Raw genomic sequence first — 20,456 nt, 5'->3', positions numbered from 1 at the left:
AACCACACTGGCCAGGCTAGGCCTCTGTCTCCAGTGGTCTTTGAGACTCACTGCCCATCCGGACAGTAACGGTTCGAGCCTGGGAAGGGAAGAAGAAACGGCAGTAGCTCGCCCACCGCTCCAGAGACCTGCTCTGCGCTGCGGGCCACAGAGGGGCCGCGCGCGGCGAAATCACCTTCCGGCGAAGCCCCGCCCCTGCCGAGCCCCCTCCGGTGAAGCCCCGCCCCTGCCGAGCCCCTTCTCGCGGAGTCGCCCCCTCCAGCGGACTGACTGCACGCAAAGCGGCCCCGCCAGCCCTCTTCCGGAGGAGCCGCCCTCCCCCCGCCGACCCACTCCCCGCCGAGCATCCCTATCGGACCCCTACCCGCAGAGCCCCGCCCCCTCCCGCGGGGCCCCGCCCCCTCCCGCGGAACCCCGCCCCGGCGCCGTCACAAGGCTCCGCTGCGTCTCCCGAGCTGCAGGTGCAGGCCAAGCTAGCTGGCCCGAGTGGTGCAGGCGGACCGGCCTCCGACCGTCCGGCCGCCCAGCGGACGCCGCGCGCACCGGCCTGCGGCCCCAGCGAGCGGTGAGCCCCGAGCCCGAGCCCGAGCCCGAGCCCAGGGGCGCCTCGGAGCCGCGGGAATGGTCAGGCCGGCCGCCCCCGCCCCCTCACGGGCCCTGCGCAGCCGAGGGGCAGACCTGTGGACCCGTGGGCGGGGGTCCGGCCGGAGCGCACGGCTCGCTTGGGGCCGGTGAAGACTGTGGTGGGGGCGGGGAGCCGCGGCTGCCGCTAGCAGGGTTGAGGGGTCGGTGGCGGCGAAAACCGCGGCCCCGCGCCCCTCCGGGCTGGGCAGAAGGCCCTATCTCGCCCTTGGTGCGGATTCCCGGAGCCCCCGCCCGGATCCCGGATCCCACCCGGTCGCCCCCATGCCTGCTTTGTTCCCCCGCACGCGCTCTGATCGCCTCCATCCCCCACACGCCTCCGCACCCCGCTGTTCCCGGCGTACCCCAGTGACAGCGCCCCAGGCCTGCGTCCCAGGACTGCGGGGTGCCGGAGGGACGGACAGGTCCTACCCTTTGGGGTGGGGGGGAGGTCAGGCTCTTGTTGATCACAGATGGCAAGGGGATTTTCTGGGATAGAAATAGCCGGCTCTGGCCCCTTAAAGCTGCTTAAGGTGGAGGTGGGGAGGTCCGAAGGGGAGGGTCGGGAACACCCACACACACCCGGCTGCGCCCCTAACCTGGACCTGGGGCTGAGCCCTGACTCTGGAGGCACTAGCGGTGGCGAGAAGGAGCCTCCCATGGCTTGTAAAAAAACCTTAGAGACCGTGCTGTCCATCCTTCTCCCTCAGCTTTTGAGGTCAGTCTGGAGCAGCCCTTTGTGCAGTCCCACGGCTGCCGGATGCCACCCCATCCCACCGCCACCCCCACCATTGCCTCTGGCGTCTCTTCCTGGGCCCTGACAGCCTGGGGTAAAGGCTAAACCATGGGGCTGTTCTCCCTGCACCCTGGCCTACCTGGATGATACCCTGGCTGACAACTCTGTCTCTCTTCTCTAGGGGGAGACCACAGAGCCTGAGGCCATGTCCCATGAAAAGAGTTTCTTGGTGTCTGGGGACCACTATCCACCCCCCAACCCTGGATATCCTGGGGGGCCCCAGCCTCCTATGCCTCCCTATGCTCAGCCCCCTTACCCTGGGGTCCCTTACCCTCAGCCCTCCTTCCAGCCTTCCCCCTATGGTCAACCCGGGTATCCCCAGGGCCCTGCCCCCTACCCTCAGGGCCCCTATCCCCAGAGCCCTTACCCCCAAGGAGGCTACCCCCAGGGCCCCTACCCCCAAGGAGGCTATCCCCAGGGACCCTATCCACAGAGCCCCTTCCCCCCCAACCCATATGGACAACCGCAGGTCTTCCCGGCACAGGACCCTGACCGTGAGTAGTGGGAAGGGATGTGGGGGCCACCCTGGCCTGTGTGCCCTGAGTGGACACTGATGCACACACACCCCCATTCCCACAGCATCTCATGGAAACTACCAGGAGGAGGGCCCCCCCTCCTACTACGATAACCAGGACTTCCCTGCTGCCAACTGGGACGACAAGAGTATCCGACAGGCCTTCATCCGGAAGGTAGGCCCGGTGGCCAGGAAGTGGGTAAAGGGGCTGGGCTCCGAGCAGCGTCTGAATCAGCTCCCTCGCAGGTGTTCCTGGTCCTGACCCTGCAGCTCTCAGTGACCTTGTCTTCAGTGGCCGTGTTCACCTTTGTCGGGGGTGTGAAGGACTTTGTCAGAGATAATGTCTGGACCTATTATGTCTCCTATGCCGTCTTCTTTGTCTCCCTCATTGTCCTCAGCTGCTGTGGGGACTTCCGGCGGAAGCACCCCTGGAACCTCATTGCTCTGGTAACCCCAATGCCTGACCCTCATCCCTGGGGCAGAGGGTTCAGCACACTGAGGCTGGGGAGGGAGGTCAGCATACCGAGGCTGGGGAGGGGGCTCAGCACACTGAGGCTGGGTGTCTCAACCACCTGCCTCACCTCCCCACAGTCCATCCTGACCATCAGCCTGTCCTACATGGTGGGCATGATCGCCAGCTTCTACGACACAGAGGCAGTCATCATGGCAGTGGGCATCACCACCGCAGTCTGCTTTTCCGTGGTCATCTTCTCTATGCAGGTGAGGTGCGGGCAGGCTGTTGGCCCCTAGCCCAGGCCCCTGGTGGCCTGGCACCCAGGGCCTCTGTCCCCCTGCTGCCCGTAGACCCGCTATGACTTCACCTCGTGCATGGGGGTGCTGCTGGTGAGCGTCGTGGTGCTGCTCGTCTTTGCCATCCTCTGCATCTTCATCCGGAGCCACATCCTGGAGATCGTGTACGCCTCGCTGGGCGCGCTGCTCTTCACCTGCGTGAGTGCTTGCCAGGCTGGGCAGGGGCTGGGGAGCAGCGGGCTTCTCTTGCACATTGCTGACCGCCCTTGCAGTTCCTGGCAGTGGATACCCAGCTGCTTCTGGGGAATAAGCAGCTGTCTCTGAGCCCGGAGGAGTACGTGTTTGCAGCGCTCAACCTGTACACGGACATCATTAACATCTTCCTGTACATCCTTGCCATCATCGGCCGTGCCAAGGAGTAGGCCCAAGCCACCGGGCCGGCTGCACCCACTGTGATGGGGTGGCCGACCTGGACCCTGTCCCTGTCATGGCAGTGTCATCTGTACCCTCTGCCTCACCCCTGGGTGCAGCCTGGGGCTGAGGGAGCCCCTCCCTGATTCCCTGTGTGTACACTGCAGATACTTCCGTTTGGACCCAATGTGGCCACAGCATGGCCTCTTGTAGCCCCTCTGCCCCCACCAAGTGGTGACGGGGTACGGTGTCTGTGCCACCTGCTGCCCACTCATTGTTGCATGAGCCCTGCCTGCCAGCCCATCCCAGGGTCTGGGGGCAACACCAGGTCCTGAGGAAGGGGGATTGAGCCAAGAGATGAGGGTGCACGTCTTCCCTCCTGTCCCCGCTCCCCAGCCTGGCATAGAGTACCCTCTGGCCCCTCCCTGCCCTCACCCTGGAGTGCTCCCCTCTGGGAGACGAGGTGTGTGTGTGTGGGGGGGGTCATATCCCTGTGCTGAGTCCTGAGGCAGAGAGGCTAGGAACGTGTCCCGGGAGGCGGACACCTTCCACATTCTGCTGTTCTTAAAATTTCAATAAATGGATCCTCTGCTCTCTGCGTTCCTCTCTCCACTCTTCCTCCTAGGGCCTTTTCGCTGCCATTTCCTCTCCAGCATGGGGAGGGGGCTCTGGAGCCAAGAAAGGCAGGGCCCAGGGTCCATGCCTGATGGAGAAACTATTTAGTTTCTGCCAGTGGTTAATCCTCCTCCACCCATCCCACTGCCTTTCTTTAACCTTGCCAGCCACTGCAGCTCTACACTGGCCTTCCCGTTGGGCACACGGAGACCCTGAGGCTCCCAGAGGTCAGCATTATCCTGGTCTACTCGCTTATTAGGGGAAAAGACAGGATGACGGCCCTCTGAGCCCTGTCACCCTCTGCTTCCCAGAGCCTGAGGGGCAACATGGGCCACTAGCCCTCCTAGAGCCAGCCCGCCCTATGCCTCGGGCTCTGCCTGGCCCTGTCAGGTCCCCAGGAGGCTGAGTGGGTGCCTGGACACGTACCATCTGGACAGGGCTCAGGAAAAAGTCCTCCATGCCCCTTTTCCCCACGGGAAGCCTGCCAGCTGGAGTCCCATCAGATAGCTGGGCCAAGACTTGCCAGTCAGCTTCTCAGTCTCATTCCAGCACCTTCTGCGGGACTTACTCTCTCCTGAGCCCCCCAGTTCATTCTACATTCCCTCACCCATGGTTCCTGCTGCCTCAGCTCTGGAGACTTTACCCCTCATCCCTCCAGCTCTGGGGCCTGTTGAGAGGTCATTCCCTCTCCAATGAATCCCACTAGTCTGGGAGCCCATCTCTGCCCCGAGGATCCCATTCCCTGAGCCCAGCCTTGGGTCTGGACTCTCCCACTGTCCATCCTCTACAGATCACCCTCTTGAAAATTCTGTTTAAGTGGCACCCAGCATCCCTGGAGAACCTCAGTGTAGAGGAAATGCTTCAGCATACCATGAGCCAGGCTCTCCTAGATGTCCTCAGGCATGGTCTGCCCAAGGCACATCTATCCTGCCCTCTCACAGCCCCAACCTGCTGTCCTGCAGGTCTCCTTTCTGTAAACGACAACACCCCCCAGCCCCATACCCCAGTGTCCTGCTCCCTCTGCACTCTTTTCACCGCCATGCCCTGGCCCTCTTCCCCAAGCCACCCAGCTGCCATGCTCTTCAGACACTCTTTGGGCTCCTTTAACAGGTGTCTGCAGGATAGGTCTACACTCCATGGCCTGGCACCCAGCCTTGCTTTTTGTCCTCCTGGTTACACCAGCAGCCTCATGCTGTCCTCTCACTCGTTGATCCCTTAGGCATCGGCCTGATTGCCCAGCAGCTTAGGCGCCTTCCTGCAGTCCTCTGGGCCTCTGCAGCAGCTTGGATCTTGGCACTGAGGACCTCAGGCACTACTTGGTCCACATGCTTCTCTCCGCAGAGAACAGCCTGAGTGCAGGGGTAGGCCACATGCCCCAACCCCAACAGGATCCTTGCCTACCCTAGGTGCCTCTAGCCCTCTAAGCACTACTGAGGGGAAGAAAGAAAACTGAATGCTAGCTCACAGACTCATCAGGTCTCTAAATGGTTAGAGATGACACCAATTGAAGTACAGGGAAGAAGTAAACTGCCATACGAAATGTGCAGGGAAAGCATTTTCTTGCGTTGAAGGATGAGGCAAACTTTTGGCTTAGAGGACTCTCCCTGGGATGGGGGAGGCACGGTTCTGGGGGTGTGGGGCAGGGGCAGGGTGCAGGTCTAGGGGTATGAGGTGTGAGGAGTAGAGCCTGGATTTGTGTTTAGGAAGATGAATTCAGCAGCAGAAGGTATGGAGAAGGTGTGGGGATGAGAAGGGGTGAAGAAAGCAGGGCAGTGGTGTCTGGGATCTTCCAGAGAGGAGTTGAAAGTGGTTACAAGGGGTCAGCAGAGTTACAAGGAGGCAGGGGCACTCGGCAAGCTGGGAGAGGGCTGGCTATCTCTGTGTCCTTCCAAGTAGTGGAATGAGGAGCCCAGAACCTTGTGATCCCATGGTGTGGTGTATCTAGAGAAGGAGATCAGGATTCATGGAGCTGAACAGAATGAGGACAGCCTGTGGTCAACACCCTTGAGTTGCAGGTGAGAAAGAAAAGCAGCCCCTGACTTCCAGAGTCTAAGCTGGCACCCCCCAGAGCCTCTCTCGGGGGTGTTAGAAGCTGGCCTGATACCCATGTCCTGTTTAGAATATTGACAGTTCCACAGAACATCAAATTAGAAGAGGCAGCTACGTGACTGTGATAGATCAGGACAAAAACGAGACCATTTGGTGATCACATCTACACACAGCAGAATGTGATCCACGGTCCGTGTCACCACAACCATACGTTCTCTCTCCTGGCCAATCTGCCTCTTTACAAACTACAGCTGCAGCCTCCCTCGAGTCTGCCCTCCTTCCAGTTTAGATTAAGACACCTAGTTGTAGAAGTTCCCTGATTCCTGACAGCATACAATCCAGAGTTAAGCCCCACTTCCTTAAACCCTCCCCCAAGTCACATATTGGGACTCCAAATCCTATCACAAGTATTTCCTAGTGCCTTCTGATGGAGGAGCCCCAAAGCTCCCCAAAATGTGGGTCTCCCACACTGCAATGAGCAACGAGCCCAGTTGTTCAACCACATGTGTGTTCCTGGGGGTCTCCTGCTAGAAGGCATTGATGCAGGTAACTATATTAAAGCCAAAGGGAAAGCTAATTTGTTTTTCAATTTAAAATGTTAATTTGCATAAATAATTAAATCCTATCTCAAATATTAAACAGAATAAACATCTAAGGAAAAAAGTGTTAGGGTCCTCATCAGATTTCCTGGCCCCCCGTTATAATTTGCTAGCTGCTGGAATGCAATATACCAGAAAAGGAATGGCTTTTAAAAAGGGGAATTAAATAAGTTGCTAGTTTACAGGTCTAAGGCTGAGAAAATATCCCAATTAAAGCAAGTTTTAATCAAAGGCATCCAGGGATATATACCTTGGTTCAAGAAGGCCAATGAAGTTCAGGGTTTCTCTCTCAAGTGAGAAGGCACATGGTGAACACAGTCAAGGTTTCTCTCTTGGCTGGAAGGGCACATGGCAAACACGGCATCATCTGCTAGCTTCCTCTCCTGGCTTCCTGTTTCATGAAGCTTCTCAGGAGGTTGTTTTTCTTCTTCACCTCCAAAGGTCACTGGCTGGCGGACTCTGCTTCTCATGGCTATGTCGTTCTTCTCTGCTCTCTCTGAATCTCTCACTTTCTCCAAAAAGTTTCCTCTTTTGTAGGATTCCAATAAACTAACCAAGACCCACCCGCATGGGTGGAGATGCGTCTCCACCTAATCCAGTTTAACAACCACTCTTGATTGAGTCACATCTCCAGGGAGATGATCTAAGTACAGTTTCAAACATACAGTACTGAAGAGTGATTAGAAGAAACGGCTGCCTTTACCAAATGGGATTAGGATTAAAACATGGCTTTTCTAGGGTACATAAATCATTTCAAACCAGCACACTCCCAAATAACTCTAAGGTCAGGGCCTCTTTGGAACCACAGGTAGGGTCTAGCCCAGAACAGGACCCCAGCTCTCACCACTGAAAACACGCCCTGTGCCACCTGCCTCGGGCTAAGCAGGGCTGCCATGTAGCATCTCTGAATTGGAAGCGCCTTCAGAATAGGAAATGTGATCTGTGCATTTTAACACCCACCCCCACACTTCACCAAGGCCTGGCACACAATAGGTATACACGATAGGTGAACCTTACGGGGCAAGAGCTGCAACAGCACTAACTGCCCCAGGACCAGGGAGCAGAGCACACCCAGACATGCGGACTTTGGCTCAGCACCACACTGGTGCTTCAGGAGTGGGGGCAGTAAAACCTAAAGCACAGGAGGATGTGTGGAGGCGTGCTTGAAGCAGCCAGACTGGAAGAAATAGAGGACTCAAGGAGAGTCGTGGTAGCGGACAGCTGAGGCAAGGCCAGATAGTGGACAGCCTTGGGTGGAAAGCCCAAGATTTTGAACTCCGTTTTGCAAGCAGTGGTGAAATGCTGGAACAGTGACCCAAGTGGTGTACATAGAAGCAGGAGGGTCAAAGAGCAGACCACAGTAATGGTGCAGGTGAATGGGGTTTGAGTTCCAGGATATTGGGAGGAAAGAAGCAGAGACCGAGTGGAGGCCTGGTCCCAGCCCTGCTGGTTCCCAGGGCAGCCCCTTCCTGACTGGGGTGCAGATACTGCTTCACTGGCAGCAAGATGGCCTTGGCCAGTTCTGGCACCAAACCATTATACAAATATTTATTGAATGTCTCAAGCATGTAGGATAAGGGAAACCCTTCAGAACACAAGCCACAGCCCCCAATTTCTCAGCTCCTGCCCCTTCACTACAGAGTACCTCTTCCCCCTGAAGGTCTTCCAACCACTTGGCCCTCTGGAAGCTCTTTGCTACATCTTTATATCTCCTCCCTTGCAACCATTTCCAAACCTTTGGGGTCTGCTGCAATGCCTTCCTCCTTTGAAACCCTCTCCTCTCCTTTACCACACTCTGGGCTGTTGCTTCACTGTTACTCAGATTCCTGGTCACTCATCCACATTCTGGGAGGATATTAGCACCTGTCCACCCCATGGCTGTCAGTGCCTACAACTCTTCGGGGTCTATCTTCAGAATGCCTCTCAAGTCTACTCCTTTTCCTCCAGCCCAGGCCACAATCAGATCTGCAGACAGTAACATCTCTGAAAACTGACCAGAAGCTGTCACTCCCTAGCTGAACCTCCTTTAGTGACCTTCTCATCAAGACAGGAGGCTGAATTGACCTGGGAGCCATACTTCCATTCTTAACACGTAAAAATGCTGGACAAAATATGTTTTAAAACATTTAAAAATGCAAGAACTAAACCTATAAAGAGAACACTCAGCTGTGAGGAAGAGCCACGGTAGTGTGAGTGTAGGAGTCTGGGCTCTGGTCACAGGTTCCCTAAAGGAGGGAACCAGGCTGAAACATGGTGCTCTGGGCTGGAAGCCTGAAGGGCTATGCAGGGAAAAGGTAGCGCCAGACAGAACCTCTCCAAAGCCACCACCCCAATCTGCTCAGCCCTGATGGAGTGAGGTGATGAGCCACCCTGAAGAGGGCACATGGAGCGTCTTTGAAAGAAGAAAACCTCGGCCAGAGCCTCCACAACATTTTACCTACAACATCTGTGGTTCAGCCAAAAATTACCAGGCATTTCGAAAGACAGGACTGTGTGATGGAAAACCAAGAGGGAAAATAAGATGATAGAAACAGATCTAGAGATGACTCAAATATTGGAGAGAGCAAGTGAGGACTTTAAAATAAATATGATTAATATGTTAAGAAAAACACAGCAGGAAATGGAGAAAATTAAGGGAAAATATGGAAATTTTCCTCCTGAAAAATGGAATCTATAGCGTCAGATGGAGCTTCTTGAATGAATAAATGCAATTAACTTAAAAATTCAATAAACAACTCAAAATAGAGAATGGCTTGTAAATAGTAAATATCCAAACTCACAAGGAGAAAAAAAGAATGGATGGGGGGAAAGCATAATCTATAGAGAGGACAAGGTCTGAAATACGTGTAATTAGAGTTACAGAAGAAGAGGAAGAAAGGTAAGAATGTCTGAAGAGATGGTGCCTGAAAATTTTCCCAATCTGAAATGAGCAAAATTAAAATGAAAATACGAATGTCTCATAACTTTTCAGATGCAGTTAAAGCAGTGTTTAAAGGGAAATGTATAGAAGAAAAATGAATATCAACAAGCTAAGCTTCTAATTCAAGAACCTAGAAAATGAACAGCAAAATAAATCTAATATTCTCACAAGCAGCGGGGACAACCAAAGCAATAGGCCAAGCCCTCAATCTTGGCGTTTGTTCATATGAAACTTATCCCCACAAAGGATAGGCTAAGCCTACTTAAAATTAGGCCTAAGAGTCACCCCCAGAGAACCTCTTTTGTTGCTCAGATGTGGCCTATCTCTCAGCCAACACGGCAAGCAAATTCACTGCCCTTCCCATCTCTACATGGGACATGACTCCCAGGGGTGTAAATCTCCCTGGCAGTGTGGGACAGAAATCCTAGAATGAGCTGAGACTCAGCATCAAGGGATTGAGAAAACCTCCTCGACTGAAAGGGTGAGAGACAAATGAGACAAAATAAAGTGTCACTGGATGAGAGATTTCAAATAGAGTCAATAGGTTATCCTGAAGGTTATTGTTGTGCATTATATAAGCTATCCCCTTTTTAGTTTAAGTTACATTGGAGAAACTTCTGGGCCAAGATGGCGGCTTAACAAGGTGCGCATTTGAGTTCATCCTCCAACAACTACTAAATAACCAGAAACAGTACAGAACAGCTCCTGGGGCCATGTCAGTGACTGGAGACATGGCGCACCCCAGTCTGGACCAGCTGGACTGGCTGCGAGCGCCCCCCCAACCATGAGTTCCCCAAGCTGCAGTGGCCAGCGCCCCTCCCCGACAGGCTGCTTCCCAGGGGGGAAAGGAAAGAGACTTTACCAGCAGCAGGGGCTGAGTGCAATCAAACGCCAATTGTGGAATTAATTAACAAATTCTGACTACTAAAAAGAGGCCCCCAGCTCAGGTGAACCTGGTCAAAGCCGAGGTCACTCATTTTTGCCCTAGCACCAAGGGGACAGCACTGACGGAAAAAGAAAAAATAAATAAAATCAGAAACAGAGGTTTTTGTGGCTGTGTTTCTACAAAGGCTTGACTGCCTTAGAATACAGCGGTAGGGCTTCTCAGGCTGCAACTGTCCCAGGCATAGGCAGAAACAAGCTCGTTTGAGGGCTTGTCTGGAGCCTGTACCTTCCCTGGGGGTGGGGGTGGGGTGGGAAGCCCAACTCAGGTGGAATCCCTCCCTCAAGGAATTCAGACCCCAGGGCTTGGTAATTTGAAGCCATTAAAACCAGCCTACAACCTATCCTCTGTCTCCACCACACTCCCAGCAGGGAGACTCTGCCAAAGTTAAACAGGCAGACAAGTGCCACATACTGGGCAGGATAAGAAAAACAGAGCCCAGAGACTTCACAGGAAAGTCTTTCAACCTGTTGGGTCTCACCCTCAGGGAAAATCAACGCAGGTGACTCTTTCCTCCTGAGAGGAAGCCAGTTTGGTCTGGGAAAATCCAGCTGGGGTCTATAATACCTAAGTAGACCCTCCTAAGTGTGTGTGTGTGGGGGTGAAGGCACCATACAAGCAGGGCAAGAAACAAGAAAACAAGAACTGAAAAATTCTCCTCTGTTAAACAAAACTTAAGCTAGAGGTCCAGATAAAGCTGAACTGAATGTCAAAGAACAGATAGACAACAAATTCATCCAGCAAGAAAACCCTAGGTAAAAGAAGTGAAAGCAATCTCCAGAATAAACTAATTAAGGTAATTGAATGTCTACACACCAGCAAAAAATAACAGATCACACTAGGAAAACTGAAGATATGGCTCAGTCAAAGGAACAAAACCAACAATTCAAATGACATACAGGAGCTGAAACAATTAATTCAGAATATACAAACACATGGAAAACCTCATCAAAACCCAAATCAATGAGTTGAGGGAGGCTATAAAGAAGGCAAGGAATGAACAAAAAGAAGAAATTGAAAGTCTGAAAAAACAAATCACAGAACTTATGGAAATGAAAGGCAAGGTAAAAGAGATAAAAAAAAAAAATGGAAACCTACAATGGTAGATTTCGAGAGCCAGAACACAGGATTAGTTAACTGGAGTACAGAATTTCTGAAATCCAGCAAGAAAAAGAAAATATAGAGGAAAAAATGGAAAACTATGAGCAAGGACTCAGGGAATTGAAAGACAATAGGAAGTGCACGAATATACGTGTTGTGGGTGTCCCAGAAGGAGAAGAGAAGGGAAAAGGAGGAGGAAATTATCACTGAAAATTTCCCAACTCTTATGAAAGACTTAAAAGTACAGATCCAAGAAGTGCAGAGTACCCCAAAGAGAATAGATCCAAATAGACGTACTCCAAGACAGTTACTAATCAGAATGTCAGAGGTCAAAGAGAAAGAGAGAATCTTGAAAGCAGCAAGAGAAAAGTAATCCATCACATACAAGGGAAGCCCAATAAGACTATGCGCAGATCTCTCAGCAGAAACCATGGAGGCAAGAAGACAATGGGATGATATATTTAAATTATTAAAAAAGAAAAACTGCCAACCAAGAATTCTATATTCAGCAAAATTGTCCTTCAAAAATGAGGGAGAAATTAAAACATCTTCAGACAAAAAAATCACTGAGAGAATTTGTGACCAAGAGACCAGCTCTGCAAGAAATACTAAAGGGAGCACTAGAGACAGATACGAAAAGACAGAAGAGAGAGGTGAGGAGAAGAGTGTAGAAAGGATGACTATGAGTAAAGGTAAAAAGAAGGAAAAGTAGATATGACATATAAAATCCAGAAGGCAAAATAGTAGAAGAAAGTACTACCCCTGCAGTAATAACCCTGAATGTTTATGAATTAAACTCCCCAATCAAAAGACATAGTCTGGCAGAATGGATTAAAAAACAGGACCCATCTATATGCTGTCTCTACTCAAAGGACATGAGGGCAAGGGCAGAAACGGACATTGGCATACCAATGTTTATAGCAGCATTATTTACAATTACCAAGAGATGGAAGCAGCCAAAATGTCCAACAACAGATGGGCGGCTAAACAAACTGTGGCATATACATACGATGGAATATTATGCAGCTATAAGATAGAATAAAGTTATGAAGTATGTAACAACATGGATGGACTTTGAGAACATTATGCTGAGTGAGATTAGCCAAAAACAAAGGGACAAATACTGTACGGTCTCACTGATATGAACTGACATTAGTGATGTCAGTTCAGATTCCAGGTGATAACTTGGAATATTTCCTTGGTAACAGAGACCATCAGGAGATAGAAATAGGGTAAGATATTGGGTAATTGGAGCTGAAGGGATACAGACTGTGCAACAGGACTGAATATAAAAACTCAGAAATGGACAGCACAATACTACCTAACTGTAATACAATTATGTTAAAACACTGAATGACACAAGTAGTGTGGACAACCAAAGCTATAGGCTGAGCCCCCTGTCTTGGGGTTTGTTTATATGAAACTTAACCCCACACGGGATAGGTCAAGCCTACTTAAAATTAGGCCTAAGTGTCACCCCCCAAGAGAACCTCTTTTGTTGCTCAGATGTGGCCTCTGTCTCCAGCCAACACAGCAAGCAAGCTCACCACCCTCCCCCTGTCTATGTGGAACATGACTCCCAGGGGTGTGGATCTTCCTGGCAACATGGGACAGAAGTCCCAGAATGAGCTGAGATTCAGCATCAAGAGATTGAGAAAAACTCTAGAATGAGCTGAGACCCAGCATCAAGGGATTGAGAAAATCTTCTCGACCAAAAGGGGGAAGAGTGAAATGAGACAAAGTGTCAATGGCTGAGAGATTCCAAACAGAGTCGAGAGGTTATCCTGGGGGCTATTCTTACGCATTAAGTAGATATCACCTTGTTGTTCAAGATGTAGTGGAGAGGCTGGAGGGAATTGCCTGAAAATGTAGTGCTGTGTTCCAGTAGCCATGTTTCTTGATGATGATTGAACAATGATATAGCTTTCACAATGAGACTCTGTGAATGTGAAAACCTTATGTCTGATGCTCCTTTTAGCTACTATATCAACAGAAGAGTAGAGCATATGGAATAAAAATAAATAATAGGGGGAACAAATGTTAAAATAAATTCAGTTTGAAATAGTGGTAAATGAAAGCGAGGGGTAAGGGGTATGGTACGTATAGTTTTTTTTTTTTCTCTATTATCATTTTATTTCTTTTTCTGTTGTTGTGCTGGTTTGAAAGGAAATATGCCCCCTAAGAAAAGCCATGTTTTGACATAAATCCCATTTCTTAAAGGTAGAATACTCCCTATTCAATACTGTATATTTGAAACTGTAATGAGATCATCTCCCTAGGTGATGTGATTTAGTCAAGAATGGTTGTTTAACTGGATTAGGGGATGACATGTCTCCACCCATTTGAGTGGGTCTTGATTGGTTTATTGGAGTCCTATAAAAGAGGAAACATTTTGGAGAGAGAGACTCAGAGAGGGCAGAGAATGCTGCAGCACCACGAAGCAGAGTCCACCAGCCACTGACCTTTGGAGATGAAGAAAGAAAACGTCTCCTGGGGAGCTTCATGAAATAGGAAACCAGGAGAGAAAGCTAGCAGATGACACCGCATTTGCCATGTGCCCTTCCAGCTGAGAGAGAAGCCCTAACTGTGTTTACCATGTGCCATCTCACTTGAGAGAGAAACCCTGAACTTCATTGGCCTTCTTGAACCAAGGTATCTTTCCCTGGATGCCTTTGATTGGACATTACTATACACTTGTTGTAATTGGGACATTTTCTCGGCCTTAGAACTGTAAACTAGCAACTCATTAAATCACCCCTTTTAAAAGCCATTCCGTTTCTGGTATATTGCATTCCGGCAGCTAGCAAACTAGAACAGTTGTCTTTTTATTTATTTTTCTAAATCGATGCAAATGTACTAAGATATGATGAATATGCAACTATGTGAGGATATTAAGAATTACTGATTATATATGTAGAATGGAATGATTTCTGAATGTTTTGTTTGTTAATTTTTTTAATTAATAAAAAAAAGATACAGGGGGAAAATTTAATCTAGTTTATTTCCAGTCAAAAATTTTGTATTAAGTACAAATTACATGTCTACACATTAGAAATACAAAATAAAGGCATGAAGTTCCATCCCTTAAAGATCTCTGGTCTAATAGGGGAGATATGTATATTAGTGGGCTATTTTAATATCGTATGATGGATAAATACAATGGGAAATGAAGCAGAAAAACAGTGAGAGCACAGAGAAGAGCCTAAGCCAGTATGCAAAGTGTGGAGAAGGCTTTCTGGAAGAGGTGATACCTACCCGAGTCTTGAGAGACTCGTAGGAGTTATCCAGGTGGGGATGTGGAAGTGACGGGAAGGAGGGTAGAGGGTTGAATGCACAGCATCAGTGGGCACCAAGATACACATCACCTCAGGGAGCTCCGGCAAGAACAGGGTGTTCGGAATGACTGCAGTACAAAGTGGGAGGCACTCAGTGGTGGGAAAACAAACTGTAGATCTAGGATAAAATGCAAAGGATTCTATAGAAACCTGAACTTAATCCTTAAAGGGTCAAGCAAGGAAATGTCATGGCCAGTGCCTTCAAATGCCTTGTGGGAGGAATTGCTGCCTTCCACATATTATAGTTGTTGAAAGTCTTGGCTTTGGTTTTGCTAAGCCCAGTTAAAGACCACAGCTCCTTTCCCAGTTATACCATTCGGTTTCTTAAATAAAAAAACAGACAAAAGAAAAAATAAAATAAATAAATAAATAATAGGGGGAACAAATGTTAAAATAAATTTAGTTTGAAATGCTAGTGATCAATGAAAGGGAGGGGTAAAAGGTGTAGAATGTAAAATTATTCTTTTTTTCTGTTTTCGTTTTATTTTTCTGTTGTCTTTTTATTTCTTTTTCTGAATTGATGCAAATGTTCTAAGAAATGATCATGATGATAAATATGCAACTATGTGATGATAATGTGAATTACTGATTATATATGTAGAACGGAATGAGCATATATTAAGAATGTTTGTGTTTCTTTCTTGTAATTTTTTTTAATTAGTAAAAAAAATTTTTTAAAAAAAGATACACAGAGAAGCTGGAGGGAAGTACCTGAAACTGTAGAGCTGTGTTCTAGTAGTCATGTTTCTTTAAGATATAATATAATGATACAGTTTTTGCAAAGTGATTATGTGATTGTGAAAACCTTGTGTCTGATGCTCCTTTTATCTACAGTATAGACAAATGAGTAAAACATATGGATATAAATAAAACATTTATTTAAAAATAAATAAAATAGGGGGAACAAATGTTAAATAAATTGAGTAGATGGAAACACTAGCAGTCAATGAGAGGAAGGGGAAAGGGATATGGCATGTATGAGTTTTTTCTTTTTTTTTTCTGGACAGATATAAATGTTCTGAGAAATGATCATGGTGATGAATATACAACTATGTGATGATGTTGTGAGCCATTGATTGTACACCAAGTATGGAATATTCATACGCTAAGAATGTTCACATTGTATTTTGATCGATTTTATTAATAAAATGTTTTTTAAATTCAAAAAAAGGAAAAATTCACAAATACATGGAAATTAAATACATACTTTAAGCAACCAAGCTGAGGAAATCACAAGCAGAATTAGAAAATATCTTGAGGTGAGTGAAAATGAAACAACAATACACCAAAACTTATGGAATGCAGCAAAAGCAGTGCTGAAAGGGAAATTTATAGCACTAAATGCTTACATTGAAAAAGAAGAAAGACTTCAAATCAGAGACCTAACCTCAAAACTGGTAGAACTAGAAAAAGAAGAGAAAATTAAACCCAGAGATAGCAGAAGGAAGGAAATAACAAAGATTAGAACAGAGATAAATGAAATCGAAAACAATAAATAAAAAAGAGAGAATCAACAAAACCAAAAGTTGTTTCTTCGAAAAGATCAGTAAATCGACAAACCTTTAGCTAGACTGACAAAGAAAAAAACAGAGAATACAAATAATGAAAAACAGAAATGAAAAGGAGACATTACTGCCAATTCCATTGAAATAAAAAGGACTATAAGAGGATATTATAAACAGCTCCTTGGCAATAAATTAGATAACCTAGATGAAATGGACAAATTCTTAGAAACACATAAATTACCTGTATTGACTAAGAAGAAATAAAAAATCTCAACAAACCAATTACTATTAAAGAGATTGAATCAGTCTTTCAAAAACCTCCCAATAAAGACCCAGCTCCAGGACCAGATGACTTTACAGGGGAATTCTACCAAACATTCCAAGAAGACTTAATTCCAATTTTGCTCTAACTCTTCCAAAAAATTGAAGAGGAGGAAACCCTCCTTAACTCATTCTTCAAGGTAACATCATCCTGATATCAAAGCCAAATAAAGATACCACAAAAAAAGAAAATTACCTACCAATATGTCTTATGGATCTAGATGCAAAAATAGTCAACAAAACACTAGCAAACCAAATCTACCAGCACATTAAAAACTTATGCATAAAAAAGCTGAACACCACCTTTCTCCAGAGAATTTGTTTCAGCAGAATCCAGGAAGTTCCACACATCCTCATCCCCACTGGGGGAAGCACACAGCCACTGATGAGTAACATGCAGTAAAAAAAGAGGCTAAACCATTGTGCTGGTTTGAAAGGATGTATGTCCCCTAGAAAAGGCATGTTTTAATCAAAATTCCATTTTGTAAAGGCAGAATAATCCCTATTCAATACTGCATGTTTGAATCTGTAATTAGATCATCGCCCTGGAGATGTGATTTAATCAAGAGTGGTTGTTAAACTGGATTAGGTGACATGTCTCCACCCATTTGGGTGGGTCTTGATAAATTTCTGGAGTCCTAAAAAGAGGAAACATTTTGGAGAATAAGAGATTCAGAGAGAGCAGAGAATGCTGCAGCACAAGAAGCAGAGAATCCACGAGCCAGTGACCTTTGGAGATGAAGAAAGAAAATGCCTCCCGGGTAGCTTCACGAAACAGGAAGCCAGGAGAGAAAGCTAGCAGATGACACCATATTCGCCACATGCCTTTCCAGCTGAGAGAGAAACCCTGACTATGTTAGCCATGTGCCTTCTCACTTGAAAGAGAAACCCTGAACTTCATCGGCCTTCTTGAACCAAGGTATCTTTCTCTGGATGCCTTTGATTGAATATTTCTATAGACTTGTTTTAATTAGGACATTTTCTCAGCCTTAGAACTGTAAACTAGCAACTTATTAAATTCCCCTTTTTAAAAGCCATTCCATTTCAGGTATATTGCATTCAGGCAGCTAGCAAACTAGAACTGTCAAATCCCATTCCTTAAAAAAAATAGCTTTATTCACACACCATACAGTCCATACTAAGTGCATGTGCTGGTTTGAAGCTACTATGTGCCCAAGAAAATGCCATATTCTACTTTTTAATGCAATTTTATTGAGATTTATTTACATACCATATCATCATCCAGGGTGTACAGTACATGGCTCGTAATGTTATCATATGGTTGTGCACTATCATCACAATAAATTTTAGAACTTTTTCATTACTCAAAAAATAAAAAAGAACACCCAAAGCATCCCTTAGTTCTTATCCCCCATATTATTATTTTTTCCTAATTTTATAAATAAAATTTATTTGTATTCTCTCTGGATAAAGGGACTGTAAGTCACAGGGTTTTCACAATCACATGGTCACACCTTGAAAGCTATGTAAGTATACAGTCAGCATCAAGAATCAAGGCTACTGGATTACAGTTCACACCATATTGTATGGTGTGTGAATAAAGCTATTTTTTTTAAGGAATGAGATTTGACAGTCCAATTTCAGGTATTTCCTTCTAGCTATTCTGATACAATGGAGATTAAAAAGGAATATTTATATAATGCAGGAAGAACCTCCCGAGTGACCTCACGAATCTATTTGGAATCTCTTAGCAACTGAAACTTTATTTTGTTTCATTTCTTTCCCCCATTTTGGTCAAGAATGTTTTCTCAATCCCGTGATGCCAGGGGCCAGGCTCATCCCTGGGAGTCATGCTCCATGTTGCTAGGAAAATGTGCAAATGTCCCATGTGGAGGGAAGGGTAGTAAGTTTATTTGCAGTGCTGGCTTGGAGAGAGAGAGAGGACCATAATGTTTTAATCCATTCCTGTTTTTGCAGACCTATTGTGGGTGGGACCTTCTTTTTTTTTTAATATCTTTATTCAGTTTTTAAAAATCCTGAGCTATTATATCTTCAGATACTGCTTTCACCTCAGTCTCTTCTTGGAGAATTAAAAAAATTTTTTTTAAACATAACAACATAGAAGCATGAACATTCTTACCATATGATCATTCCATTCTTGGTATATAAACAGTAACTCACAATATCATCAATAGTTGCATATTCATCACCACAATCAGAACATTTGCACCAATCCAGAAAAAGAAATACAAAGAAAAAAATTCGTACATACCATACCCCCCTCCACCTCCCGCTCACTGATCACCAGCATTTTTGAGTAAGTTGATTCAATTGAGATGTGACCCACCCAATTTAAGGTGAGTCTTAATTCTTTACTGGAGTCCTTTATGAGAGAACGAGAGAGAAAAAAAAAAAGGAGAGGAAACTAGGGAGAAATATCAAGAGAAGTCTGGGGAGAACTTAGAGAGAGGAAAGGCCCCTGGAGGAACTGGGAAAGCCACTAAAGCCAGAAGAGCAAAGTCACAAAATCCTGGAGAGAAGGATGAGCAGATGCCAGCCATGTGCCTTCCTCCGCAACAGAGTTGTCCCAGATGTTGGTGGCCTTTCTTTGGAGAAGATATCATACTGCTTATGCCTTAATTTGGGCATTTTCTCAGCTTAGAACTGTAAATTTGTAAACTAATAAATTCTCATTGTAAAAACAAACAAAAAAATGAACAGAGAGATACAAGTGCTGATGAAAATGTGGAGAAGACATGAACCTATTCACTGCTGGTTAGGGAAGTTGAGAGGTGCAGCTCCTCTGGTGGGCAGTGTGGTAGTTCCGGAGATGGCTAGAGGTGGGGTTGCCATCTGATCCTGCAACCCGATTGCTAGGTATATACTTGAAGGAACTGAGAGCGAGGGACACATATGGACGTTTGCACACTGGTGTTTATGATGGCAGTGGAGATTTGCAATGGATGGAGGTGACCTAAGGATACAACGGCTGAGGAATGGAAGGGGGAACTGTGAAATGTACATACAAAGGACTACTGAGTGGCTGCAAGAAGGAATGAAGTCGTGAGGCATACAACTAGGTGAATGAAACTTGAGGACAGTATGTTGAATGAAATGTCAGAAACAAAAAGATAAATATTATCATGACTCACTCATTTGGACTAACTATAACATACAAACTCAAGAGAATTGAAGTCAAGAGCATGGGTTATTAGGTTGGAGCCTATTGTAAAGGGTCCTAGACTGTATTCTCTTACAGCAGTCACATCTATTCCAGAGTTGTAACAATTTTCTAAATTCTGAGATGCTGGGTAATTTGTTTATAACGTGATCATTCCCTGGAATTTCAGGTATTTGTGTGACACCCAAGACTCAAGAGTTAGAGCTCTGAAACTATGAAAGTCAGCATTACCTTATACAGCAACTATTAAAAGAAAGTGAAACTACCTGGATTCCTCAGTCAATTAGAAAAACTAAGAAAATGAATCAAACTTAAAAAAAAAAAAAAACTATTGCTAAAATATGCCAAGAAATTAACCCCACCTGGGACAAGGTATTGCCTATTGCTGTCCTCAGAATCCAGGTTGTCTCTGGAAGTGGACTAGGTTTGAGTCCCTTTGAAATGATCTACAGGAAGCCCTTTCTCAAGAAGGCAAATGAGACTAAGTCTATGAAGAATTTGTATAATAAATTGGAGAGAGATGCAGTCATTTTTCCTTGGGGAGTACTATAAAAATAATGTCCAAGTTTGCTGACAATCAACTTTCCTATCCCTACAAATATAGCTTTAACACCCCTACAAGTGGAGACAGAGAGTATTGTTGAAAACTTGAAAAAATAAACATCTTAAAGATCAGCTTACTCTGATGGGAGGGACTTTATATTGTGTGGCTAATCACTCACTCTTCTTTAAAGCTGGAGGGTATTAAGCTTTAGATTCATCAGCCCCCAATGAAGCCAGCCCCAGAGGAGAGAGAAATGAAAGAAGATGCCTCCTACTAGTGCACTCCCCTCT

General features: G+C 46.5%; 1 protein-coding gene across 1 annotated transcript; it reads left to right on the top strand.

Annotated features, from left to right (window-relative positions):
• The first annotated feature begins 453 nt into the window (after positions 1-453).
• Positions 454-3,690, top strand: GRINA (glutamate ionotropic receptor NMDA type subunit associated protein 1). The gene is made up of 7 exons (XM_077166552.1): positions 454-565; positions 1,539-1,911; positions 1,997-2,106; positions 2,178-2,378; positions 2,523-2,651; positions 2,736-2,879; positions 2,954-3,690. The coding sequence occupies exons 2-7, from the start codon at positions 1,563-1,565 to the stop codon at positions 3,101-3,103; spliced, it is 1,083 nt and encodes a 360-aa protein (XP_077022667.1). The 5' UTR covers positions 454-565; positions 1,539-1,562; the 3' UTR covers positions 3,104-3,690.
• Positions 3,691-20,456: the final 16,766 nt, after the last annotated feature.

Source organism: Tamandua tetradactyla, chromosome 6, assembly GCF_023851605.1.
Source record: "Tamandua tetradactyla isolate mTamTet1 chromosome 6, mTamTet1.pri, whole genome shotgun sequence".
Lineage (NCBI taxonomy): Eukaryota > Metazoa > Chordata > Mammalia > Pilosa > Myrmecophagidae > Tamandua > Tamandua tetradactyla.
The sequence above is the reverse complement of the archived record's forward strand: the minus strand, read 5'-3'. Positions and strand labels throughout refer to the sequence as shown.